Source organism: Chelonoidis abingdonii, chromosome 22, assembly GCF_003597395.2.
Source record: "Chelonoidis abingdonii isolate Lonesome George chromosome 22, CheloAbing_2.0, whole genome shotgun sequence".
NCBI lineage: Eukaryota > Metazoa > Chordata > Testudines > Testudinidae > Chelonoidis > Chelonoidis abingdonii.
In genome coordinates, this window is record NC_133790.1 from 18,426,899 (window position 1) to 18,453,329 (window position 26,431).

Genomic DNA, 26,431 nt, shown 5'->3' on the forward strand with positions numbered 1-26,431 from the left:
CATCATTCCTCATTTTTGAAGACCCAGCCTAAAAAGATGCAAATGAGCCTCATTTTCAAAGCCTCATATTAAGGTTACAACAGTGGGACAATGATCTTAATCAGTTCTTATAGCTCTGACAAAAGCTACTACAGAATGATACAAAGGGAGAGTTTAAGTCTCTTTTTCTGCCACATACAGGTAATTCTTATAGGTAAATTTGCTGAATTTTCCTCTGTCTCCTCCATGCACCGTGCCCAGATAAATGAACTCCAGTTCAAATTTTAAAAGGATTCAGAAGCATGTAGTTGGTCAGGACTGGTCACCCAGGGGGATTTTTTTAGTATTTGCATTTATGTGAACAACAATTAACTTTGTACAGAGATCTCAACTGTTTTACTTTTCTAAAAAAGACAAAATTTAAGTGATCAGTGATATTTTTAAAATGCACTGAGAAGAAAACAAAATTTTATACAAGGTTTAATTTTTAATAGCTGTTGTGTGAGCATTATACAAAGTATGCAGCCAGAGCTGCCATTTTGTCCTTGGGTCTCTTTGGGTTGGGTCTCCCTCCAGGTCTCCTGCTCTTTCCTCCTCTTCCTCGACCCTGCCTTTTCCCCTGTCCTCCACGGTGCATAGGGTGCCTCGTGGCAGCGTGCTTAAGCTCCACCAGGTCCTGGAACACAGGGTCACAGAAGACACAGCCTGAATGCTGTGTCTCATCACCAGGGAGGGGAGACTTAGCTTTATTAAAATCCACATCTACAAGGGCCGCATCACACGACTCGCAGGTCTCTGGTGACACTCGCACTTTGTGGGCATTCTCAAAGAAGTGCACAATCACATTGCATTTGTTGCAGGCCATCTTCCACTTGGGGCCTGATGTTGGGTCTAGTACCAGAACCCCGTTCTCGCATTCCACACACTGCCCAATTCCAAGCATGCTAAGCGAGTGCTGGCATGTTGGGTGGGTACACTCGTTACAGCCCATCCCTAAGGAAAAGAGTAAAACCACATAATCAGAAACTGTGTGTTCTATTTTTGCATTTTGCAGGAAATGTGATGTAGGATTTAAACAGAGCTAAAGGCACCCTGTATACCCTGAAAGCCCTATGCACAATACAGTGGGTTAAGGATGGAGTCTCAGGCTTAACTCAGTCTTCTCAGCTCAGAAGTCTAGATGTGGAAACAAGGAGAATTCAGTGGAGAATCTAATGTTAAAATAAAGATCACCTAATGATATAAAATTGGGTCCAGTACCAGCGATTCTGAAGTAGGACATGCAAAACCCTTGTTCTGTACTGCCACTGTGATTGCTCTGAAGAGTTCTCAATGTCGCTGTACAATGAAGAGTAATGGAGAAATTTATAATGAAAATAAATCTATTTTCAGTGAGACAGTGTATTATGTCCACTTGTCTCATATGGAGACTGTAAGCTGTTTGGAGCAGGGAACCACCGTTTATTGTGTGTGTGTTGTATTACCATAGCACGATAGAGCCCCAATCCACAACTGAGGCCTCTAAGTGCTACCTTAATATGAACGAGAATAATGAGGATAAAAAAACCTGGCATTTTAGCTAGAAGTTAGTCTCACGGTTCCCAGGCTAAATGCACTTCTGACCCCTTCCTGTCTCTCCTTGAGCGCACTCCTCTTTCAGGTATCAGGCTTTGAGCCACCACTTTGCCTGTGGTAAAAATCACATGATTCCAGCACTCCCAGACCTGTCCCTGGGCTGCAGTCCCTTGTGTAACCACCACAATTACCTTTGCAAGACTAACTTACGTTCAGTACCTGCAGTTCCCTTTCCTCCAGGAGCTATAAGTAGTGGCATCTAGTGACCAGAGAGCCCTCTCAAAGAAAAGTATTGTTTATTTTAAACAAAGGATTTCAGAGAAAAAGATCTTCAGACACGGACCAAATCTACACACATTCCTGTCTTTCCCTTAAATTTACCATTCCCTTGAAGCTAGGGAAGGCCCCAGTTGTTTCAAACAATCCGGTAGAACTTGTCAGTCTGTGTTCTCCAGGGACAGCTCATTGACAACTCCTCCCTTCCTCTCTCTCAGGATCTTTTATCTGGAGCCATTTTGTTTCCTTCTTGCCTGCTTTTACAATAGCCCCCCATTAAGCTAGACCAATACATTCCTATGGGATGACCCAATATCCAAATATAGCTACACAGTGATTATCTCACTGATCAGGTCACACACAGAATTCATAAAATTATTACACAGTAGCTCCATGTCTGCCACAATTAGATCAATGAAACTTAGCATATTAGTTTGCAAGTTATTCTCATCGGAATGCTCAATAAGATGCATTGAATATATTGAGTGTTATGAAGGATACCCTGCATGTGCAGAGAGGCTGCTTTCTAATTTATTTTGATTTATAAAAGCTGCTGTAGTTGTCCATCCAATGCTCAGAGTGTCCACTTTATAAACTGAAAAATACTACATTACTGCAAACAGTAAAGGGGATTTTCATATTAAAAAAAATCCCACTCCACATTACGGGTGTTTAGAAAAAGGCTCTTTTTTAACATAACTGGCCAATTATGAGACTTATAAATATCATGGTATTTTTCAAATATATTATTTATTTTGGGGAACTGTGGCAAATATTTTGCCAACACAGACAAACTTGGTGGAATTTATCAAAGTAAAATGGCCAAAAATAACTTTTTTAAAAATCAGAGTTGAGATAATAATGGAACAAATTTTAAAAAGTTAGTGAATAAGAAGAATTTAAAAATTAGTTAATCCTCTATTTTCCCTGCCTTTAACTCATTGCTTTACCAGCTCTAGCAAGTACCTTTTCTCAGTCTAAAGGAAATTCACACCAAGTTTCAAGATTAGTTCAGATGTTAAAACCAATCACTCTAGACAGGGATTTATCAAGGAAATTGTTAGATTCTTAAGTGCAGGAACAGCCAGAAATGTGACTGAAAAAAATAGCACCTTCCTACTCAAGAGATCTATTCCTGTGTATCTTTAAGTCATAGCCAATTACTTCACTGACGAACAATTTTGAAGAATTCCTTTTAGCACAGAAGAGCCAATAAAGTTGTGAAAGAACAAACTGGTTTCTACTATTTCTCATGCATCATCAACTGAACTAAAATCCAATTGCAGAACCTTTGATAGTGACAATCAAGGGGCAGAGAGAAGGCCCCGGCTTGTTTTTAGAAACTTGGTTAGAAAAAACACTTTTTTCAGCTCTAAACTCTGCATATTTGATATGGAGCCTTTGGGAGGCAACAAATATAGACACTTATGATTTGGTTTTGAAGTTATTTAGCTGAACAGAACAGCATTTTAACCTTTGTACCACTGACTGGGAATCTACTAAAAATGAATCACAAACGACCAAACAAACAGTTGATTTTAAAATTGTTACAATGTGGTTGACCATTCTATATCTCAATGGAAGCTCTACCTTTTTTCATGTCCCTGAAGGGTGGATGGTTGTAACAGTATGGACACAGTGGGTAGCTCTTTCCCCTGGATCCGGAAGACCACAGCACCAGCTCAAAGTCATCCAGAGGGCAACGCAGCTCTTTGTAGAGTTTGATGGTACCATTCTGGGGAAGGCTGTATGTTTCATCACAGTGAGAACAATGCAGACGGCTTGGCTTGGCCTGGAAATAGAGTAAGACTCTCCAAATAAGCGACAGCTCTGATCCACTTTGTAAGGTTCAAAACCTTCAGCAACCCAACTGTTATTGCCACCTGATCTGCTCCATGGGGAGAACCCGCTTTGGGCCTTTGGAGAAGCTCTACTATGTTTTACAGAGAGGCATCTGAGATGAGATACAGATGAACCCAAATGTATTAAGGCAAAAGATATTTTTAACTATTGATCTTCAGCAAGTAACTTTTGAAGTATAAACTCAATCTCTAGGTTACCTTACCTGGATGTACTTCATAAAACGATGGCATTTGCCACAGCGAGAAAGAGGTTTGCCTGTGGCAGCTAATGGTGAGAAAGACACTTCCATCAATTCATCCATACCTGCCAAAAATAAATTGCATAAGTGTTGGAACCCTGCTGCTACCTTTTTCATGGCGAAAGTCACCCCTTTCTCTGCACAAAAAGTCTGAGAAAGGAGACTGTTGGGCCAAAAGCAAATACAATATTTAGTGACAAACATGCTGTATTTGTACACTCTGTTTGCAAAACAAATATATGTATTAAAAAAGCTTTCTAAAAGAGCTGTATTGAGCATGCATAAGACACAATATATTTCAGCCAGTTCTAGTGTTTTGCTTCTTAGTACCTACCATCATGAATCCAGGTGACAGATTTCAAGTGCAACTTTGTGTGTGCTGTTGTGATGGGGTGTATTTAGCCTTAGCAGCTCCCAGCTGGGGGCACTGCTGTCCTACCACACCCCACCTCAAGAAGCAAGTTTTTCTACAGAGGCTTCTCCAAAGTGGCTATTTTGGAAACTACACAGACCTGGCCCTCCAAGGGCTTGAAGGGCTAGTAACAGCCAATCAGGACCCTGTTGGCCCAGATAAAAGGAGCTGTCTGCTCTTAGCAGTTCAGTTCCTGGCTCAGAGTAGGATCAGAGGGGGCAAGGCAGCTTGCTCCTCTCTGGCCAAATAAATGTAAGGAATAGCCATGGTTCGTTTTCTGGATGCATTATGCAAAGCTGGGTTTTCAGGGAGAAAAAGGACCTCAGAACCTTAACCCGGAGATAAAAGGTGACGCTAAAGAACACAGGAAACAAGCAGCAACTAATAGAATTGAGAAGTACACATGGCTGTCTATAGGGTCCTGGGTTAAAACCCAGAGCAGTAGGTGGCCCTGGGTTCCCAAACAGCCACGGGTAAAGTGCCATGAACCCCAAGAAAGGTCTGGAGCTTATTTGGAAGCCCGAATAAAGAGCTGAATTTAAAGGGCCCAGAGCTGGGGCTGAAGACCCTAGGCGAGGACAGACAGACTGTTCGTTTATCGGACTCTTTAATAACCTGGAAGGGGTTCATTTGGACTTGGTGACATTGCACCCTGACACTCAGAAGCACTCCAGAATGAGTGCCCTGTTAACAGCTGTTCATCCAAGTTCTCTGTGTACCTAGCCCCTTGAAAGATCTCCTAAAGAATTATAGATTCTCTCAAGTCCTTACCAACAATTAGCCAGAGTTGGAGAACTTTAGGTGTGAAGGAGCCTTACCTGCAATAGAATCAACAAAGTAGTGAAACTTCCTTTTGAAGATATCAAGGGTGTGCTCCAGAACCTGCTGATAGTTTGCTCTGCCTTGAGCTATCAAGTTGAGTTGCTTCTCTACTGCACTACGGATTGTAGGAAGCACCAGCTCTGCATCTAAGAGGAAGTCAGAGAGACAAAGAGATTGGCAGACAAGACGGGGAGATTTGTCAGACAAATCGCTCTCAAATGAACAAAGAATGCAAACTGAAAAAAATAATTTTTTAGTTATAATGCTAGGGATTACAAGTACAACATTTTCAGACAAATGTGATTTGTAAGTTGGCAGTAGCCTTTTAAGATCTACTACTTGGTTTCTTCTCTATGAATCCTCCTGTCCCTAGAGATGCAGTCATTGTGCTTTTCCTCTCTCTCAGGGGGTGAAGAAGAGGCTTTCTCCAGACATCACTGCAGCTCAGCATGTGGTGGGGGGACAAACTGTGCACAGCCTAAATCCTATGCTTCCATGACAAGAATGAGCTCTGCAGTCCGCGGTAGCAAATGATCCTTAAAATCTCTTGGTGTCCAGATCTGGCGAGGAACATAGTTAAATGAAAAGAAAATGACAGAAAATAAAACAGCAGCAACTGACCTATTTTGTAGTAACCATGAACCAGAACAATGCCAAGGTTTGTAGGTTTCAATCTGCGACCACTCTCCACTGTGACGTAGTTCCGCTGGCAGATATTATTAATGTGAACTGGGATACTTGCATCAGTTCCTGTCACACACAAACACAACACCCTTCTTGAACACAAATGACAACTTTACATGCAATTATTCTAGTCTCTCTTCCCCTTTTCTGGTTTGTAAGTCAGACATTAACTCTCTCTCTCATGCCTTGGGCAAAGGCTAACATTCAGTTCTCCCCACTTTTCCACATCATTCTCCATTTCTCAGCTACTTCTTCCATTCCTGCTTAATAATTCATATGTTCTTTTCAAATCTGCAGGAATGATTTTTCAGTTACAAGAATTCTGCAACACATACTTTGCTTTTAACTCTTTTGCTGCTTCCAGGGAGATCGCTATTATGGCAACAGCTTTCTCTTATTGTACGTTGTCAGCCAATATATATATATGAATGAAACTCCACTAGAATAAGGGGGATAACTCGGCCTGTTCAGCAGGACTGGAGGTGTCCAGTTCACTGTACTTAGGAAACAGTTTAGGTTAAAAATAAATATTGTAATACTGAAATGTACATGCTACATTAAAATACCAGAGCCAACATGTACAAAGTATGCTGTAAAGACAGGAAGTCAGTCCCTGGATGGAGGGAGCACATATAATCTCTGGTTAATTGAGGAGTAACACTGATAGGGTTATGCAAGGAATACTGTTTGGTGCTCCTTGGCCATAAGAGTAGTGGACATGAAATGAGATGAGGATAGAAGAGAAGAAAGAGGGAAAATTGTGCGGGCAGATTCTTGAAAGCCATCTAAAAGATGCCAAGGACTTTGTGATTTGACAGGAAACATAAGCCATCACTGAACATATTTACAGGAACACTAAAAGGCCATTCCTGATAGAGAAACTTCAGAAGGGCAACACCTTGCCCTCTGGGAGGCGTATTACATCATCACGTAAGGAAGACAAAAGTTCCTACCAATGCCATGTTTTTCCATCAGTGTGATGAGTTCTGCTTCAGTCAGGTAATCGGGAGGATTTGTTTGTTTCTCCAGCAGTTTTACTTCACTAACTGGGAAAACATCTCCCTTCTCACAGTCGGGGAGGCTCTCCTCTAAGGGGATGCTTTGCCAGGGCATAATCTCGGTGAACCCTGTAAATAAAAATAAATGAAAGTGGTGGAATCGTTCAGTTTCCATTAGGCAAGATACTTTCTAATTCTAACTGGGGCTGTACTACACAAGTCAAGGCTGAGAAGCTGACTTAATGGTTGTTTGCACTGCCACACAGAAGATCATGGATACCAGATTCTTGTTCCCTAAGGCGAGGCTGGGAGCATTAAGGAAATAATGCACTGAATCTGTAGAAAGAGTTGCTTCCACCACCCATCATTAACCCTTCTGTGTTGATTCTGGAATGCTGTTGGCAGGCTCCAAAAGTCAGCCCTCCTTGGCCAGAAATAGAACCGTTGTCAGATCAAACTTCAAAGGGGCAGGAGGGGTTTTTTAAAATACCAAGTGTGATTAGGCAAGATTAGCACAGAGCCTTAAATTATTTCCTTTTAGCACCAACGAGTTTGTCTTAGCAAATATAAATAAAAGACTGAAGAACATACAATTTAAAACAGTTCGTGTCTCCTCCTGTGTGCAGGGGCAGTGCTGCTTAGTATGTTATGGGCACAACTGGAACAGAAATCCTAAAATGGGTCACACTGGCAAATCCAAGTGTGGGGATGAGAGCAAGAGTTGGTTTATTATTTTAATGCTTTAAATCCCCCCCACCCCCCACAGCCCCAGCCTCAAAACCCCCGCTTTTAATTTAATTCCTCTTCAACTTTTTATTTGGGGATGGGGAGAAGAAAGCCATAACTAACCAAACTGTTGTTCCCATGTTTTCCTTACCTGGTGAAATAACCATCTTTCCTACACAGGTAAAATGTTCAGGACCAATAATAAAAGAAATGGTGGTTTGGAGATATTTGCAATCAGCACAGAGAGTGGCAATGAAATGTCTAGTGATATATTCATATAATCGCCATCCATCACCACCTGAAGAGACAACACCTTGTTACCCACATAAAATCTGATCATGTTGCTCTATAGAATACTTGTTTGAAAAAACCCCAGTTTTTTATAAACTTTTCAGGAAAAACTGGCACTTAACTCTAAAAGTTCAGCTATTTTCTCTTTTAATGTTTCTTTCTTGAAGTCCCTGTATACCCAAAACACATTAGAATTCTGCACAATAGCACCTTTAGTTTATTTAAGCTATGAGTCACCTTAGTTCTCATGAAAGTGAAAGATGAGTAGCACTGGAATGAAATAGGCATAGGTCAGGCAAGGGCTGTGCAAGTTTCCTCACACAGGTCTGCTGCAGAACCACTGCCAATACTCTCCTGAGCAAAGAAGCCCGGTTGTGCTATCTTGTGACCTGATTTAGTTATGTGTGCAACTGAGAGGATTAGGCCAAGAGCCTCACATTTATTTTTATTTATCATCTAAAATCAGGATCTGAACTTGCATCTCTAGTGCTAGAAGACTATTGCTGTATCCCACTGCTAAACCTAACCCCAAAATTTAGTCCTATTACTAAATTCTAGTGGCCTCTCACACAAGTGTTGCAATAGATCACCTCTTACTAGTTTTAATTTAGCACTAAGTCACAGCTTACATTTCATTGAGTTTCGAATGTTTCTGTAATAGTAATAAATTATTATTATTAGCAGCAGCATTTATAGTATCACCTGTGGATTTCAAAGCACTTTACAAAGGTGGGTAAACATCATTAACCCCAATTTAAGGTAGGTCAACTGAGCTGCAGAAAGGTTAAGTGACTTGCCAAGATTTCACATAATGAGCCACTGGTACAGCTGGAATAAAAATCACAGCTCTTGGTTCCCATGCCCATGCCCATGCCCAATATGGTCTATCTAGCTGCAGGCCTCTGTAAAAGGGTTATGCAATCACTCAATACCATAACACTCTTGCTTTTTCTGTTGAAGCTAAGACTATTTGACTGATTTATGGAAAGTTGAAGGCATTTGTTAAAACTACAGATTAGTGCCAGCATCTCTTTTCCATAAAGATTTTAATTAAAGTTCTTAAACAACAGTGTATGGATTATCTTTTTTTTTTTTTTTTTGAACTACACAAACTCCCTTTGAGAGATCAGAGAGTACAGGAAGGCAAAAATTAATTTAAAAAAAGGACAAGTTATAGAAAATGCAAAAAAAGTCAGTTACTTTACTAAATATTTCACTTACAAATCCCTAAGAAAATACATTCAGACTTAAAAGCTGCCATTCTCTTCTAAATCCACTCTGTCAAGCTTGGGTATTACAGCATACATTGACTGCCCACTGATCTTAAAGGTACTGTAATATACAGGCACAAGAATAGTAGTTCATTTTTAGCTCTGAATTTCCTTGCCATTATGAGTTTAAGTCAATTTTTAATATTAATATAATGTAGTTTTCTGTACATTAATCTACCGTTCCTCATACTTCTATTTCAGCTTTTCAGGAGTTCCGGTGCAGTCACTAACTTTACTGGGTTTTTTTGTTTATACACCAGAACAGGATCAGTAACTCCGTTCTTCCTGAAAATACGAGCTGGGGTTTCCAAACTGTCTCAGGTACCCAACCCTCTTGCAAACTCCTCTGTTTTTTTATAGTAAGAGTTGTATGCACCTAGTTCTGCTTCTGTTGCAGCTCTCATTGGAGTAATTGGAGGATGGTCCCCAGCATCATGACCTTTCCTTGGACGATTAACACCTTCTGACAGCAATGCCTTTACCTAGACAAAATGAAAAGGAGAAAGCAGAAACAAGTTAATAATACATCAAGTCTCTCTACAGACTAATATGCTTTTCAGATCAAATGCATAAGAACACAAACCACAGAAAATAAATACAGTTACAAATTTGTATATTGACTACTTAGATCTATAGACCATTAAGAGATGCTTGTGCTATTTGATAGCATGGATTTCTTGATACTGTTTTTCCAAGAACAGTGGCCAAGAAAGAACTTGTAAAGCATTTCAAATTTTGCTTAATATACTTACTGTTTCTGCCCAGTAAGGGTTATTAGTCTGCTGTCTCAAAGATTCTTTCAAGTCAAAGTTTTCTGGATAGTGGGTTGTTTCAGTTCGAGGGTAGCTAATATAACCCTGAGTATAAAGTCGTTCTGCTATTTGCATAGCATGTTGTGGACCCATTCCTGGAGAAAAAAAAAAAAAAAATCAGAGCTATGCAGAAGATTAATCTCTGCCTAGCAAACATCTCCCCATGACAGGTCTCAAATGCACTACTATGGTGTGTGTATTTTCTACAAAAGCATTTCATGACCAGAATCTGCTACTTCACCCAACCCTTCACTGCTGACAAATTCTCTAAATTGTATCAATTCTGCTTTGCTAACATAATGATCTTATATTACACTGTAGCTAGTAATCACTTGCCTGCAATGCTAACAAAGTGTTCTAAATGCGCTTCATTTATTTCATGAGATGAGTCAGAACCTAACACATTTTCTCTTCAGAACAGTTTTAAAACTGAAACATTTATATCTCCACATTATCTACATACCCAAAGCTGCACTGGCAACTCGTAACATTTCTACAGTGTTCAGCGCCAGTGGTCTCTGCTTTGCTTTCTCCTTCTTACTCACAGATTCTACCTTAAAAAACAGAAGAGCATTTCCCCTGTAAGTTCTGAACATGCTTAATTCATGATATTAGCATTAGTTTCACAATTCATCTTCTAATAGCACTACACAGGCTTGTATTATCTATTTTGTTTTATTCTCTGAGCTAGTGTCCCCCAAGTCCTAAAATATTTCTTATTTCAAGGCAATTTGATTGAGGGGAAGTTTTAGTAAGGTTGAAAACCTGGCCCTAAGATGTCTTTGTGCTGGAGGCCAGTTTAGCCCCCAGATTAGAAGATGGAGAGAGGTAGCTTACTGATGGGGGGAGGGATAGCTCAGTGGTTTGCACATTGGCCTGCTAAACCCAGGGTTGTGAGCTCAGTCCTTGAGGGGGCTACTTAGGGATCTGGGGCAAAACCAGTACTTGGTCCTGCTAGTGAAGGCAGGGGGCTGGACTCAATGACCTTTCAGGGTCCCTTCCAGTTCTATGAGACAGGTGTATCTCCATACAGTATATTATTATATCTTTACCTCCCACCCTCTCAGCTGCATGTCACTTCAATCAGCTAATGATTAAGTCCTTAATCCAAGTACAGTATCAGTTCTAACTACACCTCTACCGTGATATAATGCTACCCGATATAACATGACTTCAGTAAAGCAGTGCTCTGGGTGGGCAGGGCTGCACACTCCGGTGGATCAAAGCAAGTTCGATATAATGCAGTTGCACCTATAACACAGTAAGATTTTTTGGCTCCCAAGGACAGAGTTATATCGAGGTAGAGGTGTACAATCCACATTTTTAAAGGCTTCATCCACAGTCTTGGAAACTTGCTGGGTTTAAGCACATAAATCCAAATGTACTGTCAAACGAGTACTGTATAGAATGGAACTGGCAGTTAATTGGCTATACAGACTGTACAATACTATGTATGTTTGGCTTCTGTTTTAGGTTTTACCAATAAAAACCCACTATACCAAAAAAACCAAACTCCCAAGATCTCCAGGTGTTTATCTGAAAAATACCAGAAAATTATTATTTGTATCTAAGGGCTTATCTATGCAGTAATGTGGACTACTGGGGTGAGATTTCTTAAATGCATTACTTGGTCCGTGCAGGTTCTGCTGGTGCACACGAAAGGTTCCCATGTGCTTTAATGTAGTGATGTCTGAAACAGTACTATGTTAAAGCATACTAGGAAAGATTTACAAATAGTCTACTCTTTACAGTATGTACAAACATCAAGCCTGGAAAACCCCTAATTTTGGACATCTATGTAAAATTTAAAAATTGCTAAGAACTACCCTCCCAAAAAAACCAGAAGCCCTAACCACACACACTGCAGGAATATTGCCATATAAGTAATTAAATTATAAAGTATCTCCTGGGAAATAAGAAATCTATTCAGCAAGGACAAAGCAGTATTTCTCAGCAGGTTTAGTAACACAGACTTCTTGTCTAAAGGAAGCTGCCTTCCACCATGAGTGATGTCATCTCCCAAAGTCAATATTATTATTTCTATTATCAAGCGCCTAGGTGTCCCATCCATGAATGAGGATCCCAGTGTGCTAGGTGCCATGGGAAAGGGGCTTCCACTAAGACGACTACATGCCTGTAACACTAAAATGACGTGAACCACAATCATAGCTCTTCTACCTTTCGTTCTGCATGCACACTAAATTGAACTAAAATCAAGACAAAAATGACATTTTATTGAATACTTTTTCTATTTCAGAATTAGAAGGGGGAAAAAATAGATTTTATATATAAATCACTTAGTACTTAAGCCATATGATATATGGCTTTACTTGTACTTACTACTGTTCTTACCTTTGCTTCTCTTGCCATCTTTGTTATGTTTAGGAACATTTGAGCAATCTCCCGATCGAACACCCTCACTCTATCCCACTCCAAAGTGAGAGAACTTTCTTTTTCATGGTTCACCTACGGGGAGGAGGAAAAAAAATCTAAATATTTTGTATTTAAGTACAGGCTGACACACTCAAGCATTATTAACTTCCAGGCACAGTCTAAAGCCTTCTTTTGCATGGACTTCTGAAAAAGATGTGGATTCTTAGGGCCAGGGTTGTAGATAGCCTAGCTGGAGTTTCAGAGTCTGATAAGTTTCATTGTACTTGCAGAGTAGTCAAATAGCTGACATGTTGAACGACCGATTTAAAGTTCCTTAGTGATTGTGGGTGTTTTAAATGACATGGGATAGGCAGCAGATAAATCAAAATAGTTTGTAAATATAGATAACTATTCCATTTGTAATTATCTTAGACAGAGATGACTAATGCAATTCAGGTTTAAAATTCTGATTGTAAAGAAGTATCAAGCTGCACCATCCTGGTAAAGATGCTAATAAACTTAGGCTCTTGGAGAACAGAAAATCAACATTTCATGTTGACATTCAGGAGAAGCATATAATGCAGGACTGATAAAGGAAACAAGAACTGACACACATTAGCTTTCATCTTTTCATTTAAGATAAAAAGCTAATAGACTGCTCTATCATCCTGCTACTACTCGTTGAAAAAAAGTCAGTTACACACAAACATAACTTTTTGGTTAGTTCTCAGAGCTTCAACACCAGCAAGGCTAGTGAAACTGGTGTGAGCTATCAAAGTATTCAGAGGACTCACCTGGCAATTAGCACACTGAGTGTTACACTTTGCTGAACCTGAGAGTTTTGAAGCAATGTGTTTTTGGCAGGCTAATTAAATCATGTATTGACTATAACTAGAGGATCAGTGCAAGGACTCACTGATCTGAAGCAACCCATTTTGAGTAATCATTCTGACTGAATCTAAGTTTAGACTGCTAGGATTCAAGAAGGCTGACGAACAGTGCATATAATCACTAATTTACAGATGACATCTTTGAATCTGTTCTGTGACAAGTGACCACATGCATATACAATGAATAAAAATCCATCAGTTCTTTACACTGTAAATTATAGGCAATCTGAATTCAAGAGCTGTTACAAGTGTGTAAGTTAATACATAGAGACAAAATAAAATTAATTTTACTGATAAAATGTGCACTAAATTTCATATATACAAACAAAACACACAACTATGCATGGCATAAAAAGTTACCTTGGCTTGCAGCACCCAATAAGTTTCAGGTTTGAAAGACTGGATTTTATCATGTCTTTCCACACAGAATCCAAGTGTCGGGGTCTGACATGGCCCAAAGGAGATGAGTGAACTGTCTAAATTGCCATATTTCCCCTGAAAATATTTAGTCTGAAACCTAAGAGAGAAAATATTGACAAACTTGTTTAAAAATTTTTGCATGTTAATAAATTCTATTCCCTTCAAAAAAGGGGAAATTTTCATAAACTCACATGGATACATATCAATGTAAGGACACACAGACCTCAGAATATTTTTTCAAGAGTGACCAAAATCTTTAATCGTCAATGTCATAAATAAATAAATAATAAATACATAAAATAATCCTTCCACATAGGATCCTGTTACCTCTTGAAGAGACTGGGAAGAGGGACTGAGATAGAAATCAGGGTAAACAAAATTTTTAGAGCCTGGTTCAAGAAGACTCTTTAACCAGAGAACATGTATATCAGAACTGCAACGGACAATCAGTGGCTCTTTCATAAAAATGGAATTAAATTTCAAAAAAGAAGTTAAAATTAAAAAGAAAATTAGGGTTATGGTTTTAATTAAAAAAATATATGTATAAACTAGGTAAACAACTATCAGCACAAGAACAATCCTCTCTGTTACCTCGTAAACGCGCAGCCAATTCTCAAATCCAGCTCCTGGCGTGCATCCACTGACAGAGCCTCATTACGATTGGGTTCTCCCAGACAGTTCATAGCATTACAGATGTCTGTGTCAGTAATGGAACTGAACTTTGCTCTGTAAACTGTCTTTTCAGTGCCACGAGGTTTATTCATAACAGGAAGAACAGCATCAAGAACCTAAGGGAAATAGAAGCACGTGTTAGCAGTAATAGGAAAGCAAGGGTTTTCGTGCGGGTGCATCTCTATAACAAAGATTACACAGAATAATAGCCAATATATTACCACTTTCTTCCCACCAATGAGATTTCATGCTTTTCCATTAATATGCTGGCAAGAGCAGTACTGCTCATATACACATTAGAAACACATTAAGGAATAAACACATCATAAGCACCTATTTAACTAGACACTGACAGCTGGTAAAAGTGAAGCACTATTTCTAGACAAGTGCAAAAAAGAAATACCCATGGGATTTTGCTTTGCAGAGTTCGCAGCATCACCCTGCAAAAACTTGCCAGCTTCAATCTGAATTAACCTTTTAAGGCCTCAAAAGACAATTCAGTCATTATGACAGTGCTAAATAAAGCTGCAGATGAACACAATTTTATTAAAACCACTAAATAAAACATAGCCAAATCCACTAATGTAGTGTGTTAATTGCAGGTGCGGGATAGGTACGGAAGTAAGGCTGTACGAAGTGACACACTATAACCTTTTGTGGAAAAATCGTTAATTTTAATTCTATACCTATGGTGTACCAAATCCAAATCTCTCGTGCACTTTAAGGTGACCTCTACAAGCTAAAATTTCTACCTTCCCAATTAACAGAGCACTATGGTGACCAAGTTTTTACAAAAACAATAAAACAACTATTCCAGCTGTGAGATGTAGAAGGACTTTCGCCACAGATAAACAAAAGCTACAAGACTGATTTATGATTTGCAACTAGTGCCCTAGATGTTGAAAATCCATGAGTTATTCACTAAGTTATTCCATGCCTTAAAAATCTACTAGTCTAATTTGTGTAGCCTTTAGTACATAACCATAAACTAGTAAAATGCTGGTAACACAATGTATAGTAAACTTACATGTGTTATGATTTTATAGTAAAATAATAATGAAAACCTTACCTCAAAACAGATGTTTTCTCCCTCCTTATCACAATCCAACCATAAAACAATGTAGTCACAGCCTCTTCCTTCCACCTATAAAAGAAATTAAAGTTTTCCAACAATTGAAAAGCAACTTCCTTCTGTTCCTAACTCTTTCAATGTTAGTATATTTATCTTCTGCATTTGCAAACTCAAATTCCAAATAGGTGATGAAACAGAGACTTTACTGGGGGGGAAGGACCACAGTAGCGGGGAAGAGGAGTATAGTGGCTAAAGGATGGGACTGCTAGCCAAGAAACCTGAGATCATATTCTCCACCTTCCTTCCTCCCTCCCCTTTTTCAAACAAATCCATCTGAAAAAACCCAACTTGTTCTATGAATCAATATAGTTATAATGAACACACACTGGTGTATGATTGTACTGTACCTACTCGTGCCTTTAAACAAGAAAAATCTCAGGGCAAAAACCTACTATTTATTTGGGATCTCTCAATGACTATACACCTCAACAGCTTCCTTGCATCTGGATTTTATTCCTGGCTCTGCCACAAACAGCGTGTATAACTTTAGGCTAGTCCTTTAACCTCTGTGTCTCAATTTCTACATCTTTAAAACTGGGATACTATTATCTTATCTCACAAGGAAGTCATAAAGTTTAACTCATTATTTGAAAATGCATTCAATCCTCAGAAGGACAGAAGTGCAAATTGTTATGATTTCCAAAAGGTATTATTTTATAAAAGCAACCATCGCCACACTGCACATCCAGCAATACAGCTGCTTTCTGGAGACTGCATTTGTGAGGAGTGATAAATAAAGGACATAAATAGTTTTAACAAACAGTTCACTTTCCAGGGCTTATGCGTGCTACAAATGTGAAGTGAATTGTGAAATGAATGAATTGTGTGCCTGTTGTGCCTATTGTACAGAGTGACACATCAAGGGTCAAATTCTGAAGGCAAAGGCAAAATTGAATTCAATGGGTCAAGGATCTAGCACTAACCAAACAGCCGCTTATAACAATAAATGAGAGAAGGCCTGGTGGACTAACAAAGAGCTGCCTTCTGTAGTGAGGAAGACTGAGGTTATGGCTACACTACAGCTTATGTCAGTATAAGTTATGTTGCTTAAGGAGATGAATAAGTCGCCCCCCTTAGCAACCTAAGTTGCACCAATCTAAGCACCAGTGTGGACAGTGCTGTCAGTGGGAGAGCTTCTTCTGCCAAAAAAGCTACCTCTGCTTGCAGGGGCTGAAGTAATTAAGTCCACTGGAGAGCTTTCTCCCATCGGCTTAGAACATCTGCACTAGCAGTGCTACAGCAATGCAGCTGCACTGTTGTGAGCCCTGTTGTGTAGCCATAACCCCATATTTGGGAGCAGACTCATCTCTCTCTTCCCAGATGGTATTCTGGAACACTGAAAGGCAAAACTCCCAAGATATGGGATGGGGCAAAGACGGTGTGACAGTCAGGGTCCAGACACCAAAGGTTTCAAAGAGGATGAAGCTAGGCTGTTCTCTGTGGTGGTAGATAACAGAACAAGGAGCAATGGTCTCAAGTTGCAGTGAGAGAGGTTTAGGCTAGCTATTAGGAAAAACATTTTCACTAGAAGGGTGGTGAAGCACTGGAATGGGTTACCTAGGGAGGTGGTGGAATCTCCTGCCTTAGAGGTTTAAGACCCAGCTTGACAAAGCCCAGTCTGGGATGATTTAGTTGGGGATTGGTCCTGCTTTGAGCAGGGGGTTGGACTAGATGACCTCCTTAGGTCCCTTCCAACTCTGATATTCTATGATTCTATGAATCCCAAAGAATAAGCAACTGAATCAACTAGTTATATACAATGTTATTGTGTATAAATGTGTGTCAAGTAAGGTCTTTTATGAAAGCTTGTAATGTCCTAAACTTTTGATGGTCACTAGGAGATATATGTATACATTCATAACCATAACCTGTATACATATACATGTGGAGAAAGTTGCAATTGTAACTATATTGCACTACCTAGCAGTGTGGTGAGGCAATCAGACAGGGAGGGAACCGCCCAGGGCAGGCTCCAAGCACCTAGCACTGTCCAGTCAGGAAGAGACAACAGTGGACCATTGAAGTTAATGAGAAAATTCTGAAACAACTTGAAACTGAAATGAAAACCCTAGTCTGAGACACACACACCCCTCCCCTGTGTAACCATGAATTAACATAGTCTGAGAAAAGGGAAAAAGAGACTACAAAGCATTTGAAGTGAAGGTTATCCAGAAACTGAGGGGCAGCATCTAAGCAAGGTGCTGTCTATGAAGCAATGGATCCCCTCTAGGACAGAGGGCATACTGGGAAACTGTTCAGAGGAAACAGGTACCCTTTTCCTAATACAAGTTATTTAACTAATATTGTACAGAAGTGTAAAGCCTGAGATTGTTTATTTTCTGTGTAACCTGGATGCATTTGCTTTTCCTTATTATTTCATCTCTGAATCTATGATTTTTCTATTAAATACATTTTTTGTTTATTTCTACCTCAAGTAGGTCTCTGTTGTGCAAATTGTGTGGAGGGTATGTGCCAAAGTGAACTGAGAATTGGGGGCAGGTTTCACACCTCTGGGTGATAAACCAGCAGGGAAAAGTCCAAGTGTCAGGTAGTTAAGAACCTGAAAAACAGATTTGGGGGGACTCAGGATCAGAAGGGATTGTTGAGGTCAGCCTGCACAAAGTAACTTGCCTGGGGGAAGCCAGGGTGGGATTATACTTGTAGGCTGGCTACTGGTGTCAGAGTACTGAACCATAACAGCAAAGCATTAAGACATCCAAATTTACAAGGCAGGGGGTGAAAGAGACCATTATTGGTCTGAGTGATCTCCAAAATGTTACAGATGGCTACAATTCAAGAAATAACATACTTCAGACTTTGAGAAACCACCTGCCTTTTGGGGGCAGAGTTGGAGGACGTGTTACTGTGTTGAATGTAAAAGACATGGTACCCTTCCAAAATCATCCGAAAGGAGAAGGAAATGGTTAGGGGTAGACAGATTCAGTTCTCACTATTAAAAGGCTACAGTGCTATTAAAAGCACTACAGTGCTTCATTAAATTAATGAAGCACTGTAGATCCTCACCAGTTTACACTAGTGGCCAGAAGACAAAGATATGGGATTTTGTTACCTCAGGTGGCTCCCGATCAGCAGTGCAGTGGAGGTGCTAAGGCAGGCTTCCTGACTGTCTTGGCACTGCTGACCTTTCTATGCCCTGGAAGTTCCTGGCTACTGGGCTTGCAGAGTCGGTGCTCGGGGTGGGGGTAGTGCGCAGAGCCCTGTGGCCCCGCTCCCCCGCCTAGGAGCCAGACCTGCTGCTGGCTGCTTCCAGGGCGCAGCACAGTGTCAGAACAGGTAGGGACTAGCCTGCCTTAGCCGGGCTGCACTGCTGATGAGACTTTTAATGGCCTGGTTGGCAGTGCTGACCAGAGCCGCCATGACCCAATGCCTTACATTCCACAACCCAGTACTGGGTCGCGACCCGCAGTTTGAAAACCACTGATCAGGTCTGACCTCCTGTATTAACACAGGCCATAAAACTTCCTAAAACCATTCCTTATAGTATATCTGTTATAAAAACTTCCAATCTTGATTTAAAATTGTCACAATGGAGAATCCATCATGACTGTTGGTAAATTGTTCCTGGTTCAACTTCCAGCCAATGGACCATGTCATACCTTTATCCGCTAGACTGAAGAGCCCATTATTAAATATTTGTTCCCCATGTAGATACTTATAGACTGTAAGGGGTGACTTGATTAAAATTCTCTTAGATTCAGGGAGCTCAATCTATTTAGCTTATCAGTCACTATAAGGCATGTTTTCTAATCCCTTAATCATGCTCGTGGCTTTCCTCTGAACCCTCTCCCATTTATCAACATCCTTCTTGAGCTGTGGACACCACAACTGGATACAGTATTCCAGCAGCAACTGCATGAGTGCTAAATAAAGAAGCCAGATAACAAGGGAATCTCAAGCAGGAGTAGACAGGTTATGTATCCAAGGACTGCATTAGCCCTTGAGGCCACAGCATCACATGGGAGCTCGTGTTGAGCTGATTATACATGGCGATCTCCAAGTTTTTTCAGATTCGCTGTTTCCCAGGATAGAATCCTCACGTCATGGATATGAAGCCTATGTTCTTTGTTCCTAGATGCATACATTTAGTCATGCTTGTAGTTAGAGAGAACACTAACCATTTAATTCCTGCCCCCCAAAAAACAACCATCCCCACCACCACCAGTTTTAAAATACATCTCATAAAAAGAGTACCTGTAAAAATTTCACCATAGTTAATTTGGGGTTAGCTTCTTTCTTTTCTGTAGGGGCTTTGCTAAAAAGTTCTGCTGGATCAACTTTGTCCCAATTGTTATATTTTCCTGAAATGGGAAAGAGTATTAACTAGAATTCTAAATACCTTAAATGAAACATTTATTGTACAAACACCTGGCTTTCAAAGCTCATCATAGCATGCTGTCTTCAGAAATGGCATTCTTTAGGGAAGTTCAGCCCTTCATATGCCTCCACCAGGAACCATAATGACCTTTAACTTTGATTTATATTAATATCAGTCACATTTTAAAGGGACATCAATTAAAAAAAAACAAAACACGTTTCTAAAGGAAATTTGTTTTTTAACACATTGCTATAACTGAAAGATTAAAGAGGAGAAAAAAAGCTATTTCTCTCTTTTTCCGCAATTTACTCACTCTGAGCATTTAAAGTCCTTTATGCATAGCCAATTTCATTGTTTCTCCTATATAGTCAGTTGGGTCCCATTAGCTTGATTCTTTTGTCTTCCATATCTCAAAGTCATTGTTGATTGTAATTTATAGCACTAACAAGTGCTGTACACCTCTTCAAAGCACTGTGCAAACTATTAAATCCTCATAACACCTGTGAGGCAGTTAAGTATCATCTTCATTTTACAGATTGAAAAACAGTTCTCAAATGACAATTTCAGTGTCACAGTGAGTCAGTGACAGAGATAACATTAGAAGCCAAGGAGTTCCTAGTTTCCAGTCATGTACTTAAGCTACTACACAATGCCTTGAATATTCCATCGCATTTTAGACAGTGCCCTTTTAATAATATTTTGCATTTATAAAGTACCTTCCATTCAAGAATCTCAGTGTGTTTTACAAACTTGAGCAAATTTGGCCTCTCATCTCCCCATTTACAAATTAAAATAATGGAGGCACAGGGAAGGTAAGTGACTTGCCCTAGATCACACAGAGTCTGTTACAGTGTGAGGCATGAAACCTAGAGCTTCTGACTTTAGTCGATGTCTTAACTCAAAGGCTATCCTTCCTTTCAACCTCCTTTCTCTTATCCAATGTTCACTGCACCACTGACTCTGATTTTACTGTCAAGAGTTAACTTTGCACAAGTGTTGTTGTTTTTTAAAAGTTGTACAAACTGCTCAAATTCAAACATATCACAGACAGACAATACCTATGAAATCCAGAGTCATCACATGACCACACACAGATGTCATTTTGAAGTGGACACACTGTCCTATGAATGATCCAGTGTACTCATGCACAGAGCATGCTCCATTCAGCCCTTTATGAGAGGACATGTTTCCTATTACAATAAAAATAATAATAATTAACAGGCGCTAAAATACTGAAAGTAATCTTGTTTCTTGCATCATGAAATTCACTCTTCCCTCTGTTTCTCAACTCAGATTTCCCTGAAACTCTTTTCCACTCTCTAAACAAGTTTCTCTCCTGTCAACACCCACCTTTGAGCCTTTATTAACATATCACTTTATATTTGGAACACCCTTCTATTTAACATATCCCAAACTTCCCTCCTCTTCTTTTTCAAAAATTCCTTCTGAAAGCTCAACTTGTCCTGTGGATCAACACAAGTATAATGAACACACTCTGCTCTATATATGTTCTGTACAGTACCAGCTCATGCCTTTAAGCCAGAAAAACCTCTGAGCAAGGGATCTGCTATTTATTCAGCATCTCTCAACAACAGTACAACTCAATGTACAGTAAAAATACTATATTAAGTAACAAAAGCAGACTCCTGTCACAGAGGCTGCTACTTTATTTTTCAATTTTATGGTTTTCTGAGGGTACGGGAAAATGGAATGATGTAGGAGAGCTCTATAACAACCTTTTCGATTCTGAGTGCCAAACAGCTTCCTTATGATCAGCTGTCTGCCGCTGGCAGCCCAGATTAACATTGGGAGGTGACAGCTGCCCAACAGCATCCAAGTTAGCTGTCCAGGGTTCTTTTAGCTCCCAGCTTCCCTGAAGTCCAGTAGCCTTTGTAACATGCAATCAGTAAACTGCTTCACTTCCATATGCTTGCATGTTCTAATGGATTTAGTCCCTATAATACAAATATACTGTTTGTCAGAAAGAGAAACAAAAAAGGCTGAAGAGATTAGCAAATTTTCCATCTTACCTCTTGAGAGGATCTTGGCTATAGACTGAGCCAGAGAAGGCTTCTCTGCAACCATCAACACTGTCTTCATTTTCAGTTGAGGACTTCAAATGGCTTCAGACCTTAATCATGGGATTTTAGCCTAGCATAAACTACAGTTTGTTCTCCCTGCGTTATCCTTTGACCTAAAAAGAAGAAAAAAACAACAGCTCAAAATTAAGTGAAATCATTTGTGGAAAAAATGGTATACAAAAGTGTGCCAACAATACACATTTTCCTGTTCCTAGTCTTTTTCAAATAGCTATTCCTTTCCTCTAGCGCTGTCTTTAGGTACTCCTGTGGTTACTTATCAGTGGTGTCAGCATTTCTATTAACATGCAGAGGTTTATAGTTTGACTAAGAATTCACTCCAGGATGAAAGCTACCATAGTTTTCCAACCAGGAACTCCTTTGGGGGCTTCAGACACTTTTAAACGACTGGAGAAAATAGATATTTCCACTTTCGGAAGCCTAGTTTAAAAACCCCTGATTTATTTTTTTTCATTCATCAAATACAACTTTCCAGGACGGCTAATCCATAATGGGAACTAGCATTCTTAAACATTGTTTTTCCAAGTCCAAAACAAACTAAGTAGTTCTCTCATTCCCCGTTCTCCTCTCCCATGTTATCTAAACTAGTGGTTCTCAACCAGGGGTCCAGGGCCCCTTGGGGAGGCCTCAAACAGGTTTCAAGGGACCCCCCAAACAGGGCCAGTGTTAGATTCACTGGGGCCCAGGGCAGAAAGCTGAAGCCCTGCTGCACGGGGCTGAAGCCCAGGGCACTGAGCCCCCCTACCCAGGGCAGAAGCCAAGGCCTGAGCAACTTAGGGCTAGTCTAAACTGGCAATGCTGAAGTGCTGCTTTAATGTGGCTTGTGTAGTTGTGGCACTTTCTAAAAAAAAAACCACCTCCACGAGAGGTGTAGCTACCAGCACTGGTGCACGGTCTACACTGGTGCTTTACAGCACTGAAACTTGCTGTACTCAGGGGGGTGTTTTTTCACATCCCAGAGGCAAAAAGTTGCAGTGCTCTAAACTGCCAGTATAGACAAACCCTTCGCTTCAGCGGGGGCCCCCTGTGGCATCGGGCCACAGCCAATTGCACTGCTTGCTACTCCCTAACGCGGGCCCTGGCTTTTATAAGCAGAAAACCCCCTGTTGTGGCACAGGTGGGCTGTGGAGTTTTTATAGCATGTTGGGGGGGGGGGGGCTCAGAAAGAAAAAGATTGAGAATCCCTGATCTAAACCACAGTCCCATTCCCCTGGCTCTGGGTTGCTCTAGTCTGAAACTCCTGAGCGACGCTGGGTGTTTCTCGACGCAAATTCCACAGGAAACCGATTTCATTTAATAGTAAAGCGACTGTAACGCTCGCAGTCCCCGGAGGGCAGCGGAGGCGGCTTTCACGCCGCTGTCACAAGGGCCCGATCTCGCAGCCGGGATGCCGCACAGGGAGCGCTGTGCCCTGCCCGATCTCACGGCAGGAGCTGGGCCCTGTCACGGCCCAGCTGCCCGCCCCGGGAGTAAGGGTCCCTGAGCCGGGGCAAGGGCAGCTCCCACTCGGGCTACAGGCTGCCAGACCCACTTCCTCCCTGCTCGGCCCAGCAGCGCCCGGTCCCTTCTGCGGAGACACCCTGAGAAGGCGAAATGTCCCTGCGCCTGCTGAGGCGCTCGACAGGCCGAGTCCCGCCCCGCGGGACCAGGGTCTCCCCGCCAGCCCCTGACCCAGAAAGCACCCCTCATAGCGGCACGCTCACCAGCCCCACAGCCTCCGTAGGCCGCCATTGACACCGCATCCGCTGCCGGGTCACACAGCACGGGAAGCTGCAAGGACTGACCTCCACCCTCCCCCAGTTCCGAGAGAGAGACAGGACGCGCCCCACCGCCCTGCCCTCAGGGCGATGCTCTTCCCCTATTGGCTCTTCCGCCTGCCCACAGGGAGATGCTCTCCTCCCATTTGCTCTTCCGCTTTCCCTCAGGGAGATGCTCTCCTCCCATTGGCTCCTCTGCCGCGCCTATGCTCAGGCAGAGGCTATCCCCCATTGGCCCCGCCCCCTGGCCTCTGGGAGATGATCGCCCCCCCAGCTTCTCCCTCCTCAGGCAGAGGCTGTCCCCCCACTGGCCCCGCCCCCTGGCCTCAGGATGATGCTCTCCCTCATTGGCCCCTCCCTTTCCCCCAGAGACATCCTCTCCTGCAGCTCTCATGGAGAGATATCTTTCCTCTCCCCTCCGCCGTGCCTGCGGTGCTCCCCTCGGCCCCAGGGGCCTCTCTCATGCTGGCAGCCGTTTCTGCTTGGTTTTCTCACGGCTGTAGCAGGGCTTCAGCCACCCACTCCCTTAGGCTCTCAGTGGCTGGGAGCGTATCTGCTCATGCTGGCTCAGCTCCACTGATGTGAGCATCGCTAGTACCCCAGTGCTGCTGTGTTTCGTCAAGCAGCCGTTATTCGAATAGAGTTGCAGGCTTTGGCTGGGGTGCTGGAACCACGCCTGCCCTGCCTCTTCCCCTGAGGCCCCACTCCTGTCCTGCCCGCCCCCCATTCGCTCCTCTTTCCCTCTTCCTCCATTGCTCACTGCTTTTCCCTTCTCCTACCCTCCCTGCGTTGGTCAGGAGGGCCTCATCTGCAGAGCTGGAGGTGGCCGTGGCTGAGTAGGGGGTGGCATGGGTGAGTCCTCAGCCCCTCCCCTGCCCCCAGTAACTGGACTTTGGGCATCTGGTCAGTAGATCTGACCAGACACTGTCAGGTCCCTTTTTTGACTGGACTTTCTGGTTCAAAACAGGACACCTGGAAACTCTGCATTCGAAGAATCATGGGTCCAACTCTCACTGGCAGTGCACAGTATTGCCACTCTAAGCATTGAAAAATTACAAGACAGACACTCAAACTGATACATTTGGGTTCTTTTTATTCTGGTTTTTGAGCCTTTAAGATTCATGTTTTCCAGCTTTTGTCCATACCCATGAAGGCTAAAAACCTCCTTAAAAAATAAAAAGTTGAGAGTCTGAGTAAATCACCTGACTCTGGGAGTTGGGGCTTTAAGAATAATACCAAATATTGTGAGAGTCACAATAAAATCATGAGCATTGTCAAAACTGCCTGCACCTTATGCAATCCTTTTGCAACAGTGCATGTGGGTGTAAAACAACTATTTTGATGTGGTAGTGTTTTGCACTCACTGCACAGGTATAAATGACTACACAAGGGCAATGGAGCATCAGGACCCGTCGTCTAACATTGATCAAAGTAGGTCTTATGGACACAGTGCTTATGACATGGGCAGTCATGGAAGCCCTCTCTACAGCAGGGGTCTGATTCTTCATTATCCTGCATCTTGCACAGTTTACACCACCACAAAGGGCAAAGCAGGTGTGTGTTGCACCCACCATAACTACACAAGGTTCAAGGCAACAAAGAATCAGGCACTAGGGCTCCCAATGTTGCTGACACTAGTGGAGCTGAATTGGAAGCAATGTTGGGAAATTTTTGAAAATTGCCCCTGGTCTAGGCTGAGCTTAAGTTGGGAAAAGGTTGAAAGGAGATGAACAATAGCTGCCCCCTGCCCTCCTCCTGACTTTATTATTGCACATGGTGAGAGAGAATTTCATTCTTAACCCCTCTGCTGGTAATTTTCTCCATACTAAGGCAATAAAACCTGCCCCACCAAGTTGTTCTCTAGGGTCTCTTCCACATGGCAGTTCCTGCCACTATCTGTTTCTTAGGCACCTCTATGTGCAGTGGACAGTGCAGACTTTGTAAAGCAGAAGTTACTGTTGCTCCTCAAAACATTAACCTCTGCTACAATAAAAAAAAAAAAGAAAATACCCCACATTAGTCCTTATGATATGCAGTTGAACAGTTGTGTTTAAATCCAACAGGGGGCTGTGGTAGACATATACAAGCCAATTCATTACTTGAATCATGTAGTGTCCTATTTTACAGTAAACTCGGTTCCACAGGCGCCATTAACTATATAGAGAGTTTCCGAATACAATGGTGATCCTTCCTATCAGTAGAAGAATTTATTTCCTTAAGTTCTATTTTCTAAGACACCATTCTGGTATAAGTTGAAAATAATATCAATTCTAGGAGTCTCTCAGACTCTCATATATGTATTTTCTTTATTCAATGAATCTTAATAAAATAGAAACATGCAAGAAGCAATATTGAAGTACAATTAAATATTTTGGTGATCCTCACAATAGCAGGGAAATTCACAGTTAAGATTTTCACTTACGTTTGTCTACAAAGTTGTTACCAATATAACTAAAGGTGTTATTTTATACCTATTCAGTTAAACCAGTGCAATTGTGTACAGACTTCTTCTTTACAGCTGACTTACATCGCATGTGCAAGCAAAACTGATATATTCAGTTTTAAACAATATAAAAGAGTCCACACACAAATATTGTACCCAGTTAATTCAACTGATTTAAGTTAAACCAGTGTAACTTCTGTGTTTAGACAAACTTTTCACCCTTCATTAACTTCGTGGTTCCTTGCCATAGATGCACAAATTATAGGTGACCTCTCTCTGTGATTTCTGGAATGTAAAGGAACAAAGATGGAATGTTAAGAACTACTTTATTTCCTCCCACATAATGAATTAGATAGAAATGG

The 26,431-nt window shown here is 41.4% G+C and overlaps 1 protein-coding gene across 2 annotated transcripts; it reads right to left on the reverse strand.

Annotated features, from left to right (window-relative positions):
- Positions 1-446: 446 nt before the first annotated feature.
- On the reverse strand, positions 447-23,678 carry TOP3B (DNA topoisomerase III beta). Of its 2 annotated transcripts, XM_032776886.1 has the most exons (19): positions 23,573-23,659; positions 21,801-21,964; positions 21,507-21,725; positions 20,829-20,960; positions 19,647-19,753; positions 15,372-15,446; positions 14,222-14,418; positions 13,571-13,727; positions 12,300-12,413; positions 10,411-10,501; positions 9,888-10,042; positions 9,512-9,617; positions 7,725-7,871; positions 6,803-6,976; positions 5,787-5,915; positions 5,162-5,311; positions 3,896-3,996; positions 3,421-3,622; positions 447-972 (listed from the first exon to the last, which is right to left on the reverse strand). In XM_032776886.1, the coding sequence occupies exons 3-19, from the start codon at positions 21,601-21,603 to the stop codon at positions 488-490; spliced, it is 2,619 nt and encodes an 872-aa protein (XP_032632777.1). In that variant the 5' UTR covers positions 21,604-21,725; positions 21,801-21,964; positions 23,573-23,659; the 3' UTR covers positions 447-487. The 2 variants fall into 2 exon arrangements, with proteins under 2 accessions (XP_032632777.1, XP_032632785.1); XM_032776894.2 differs by lacking the exon at positions 21,507-21,725 and having other exon boundaries at positions 23,573-23,678.
- Positions 23,679-26,431: the final 2,753 nt, after the last annotated feature.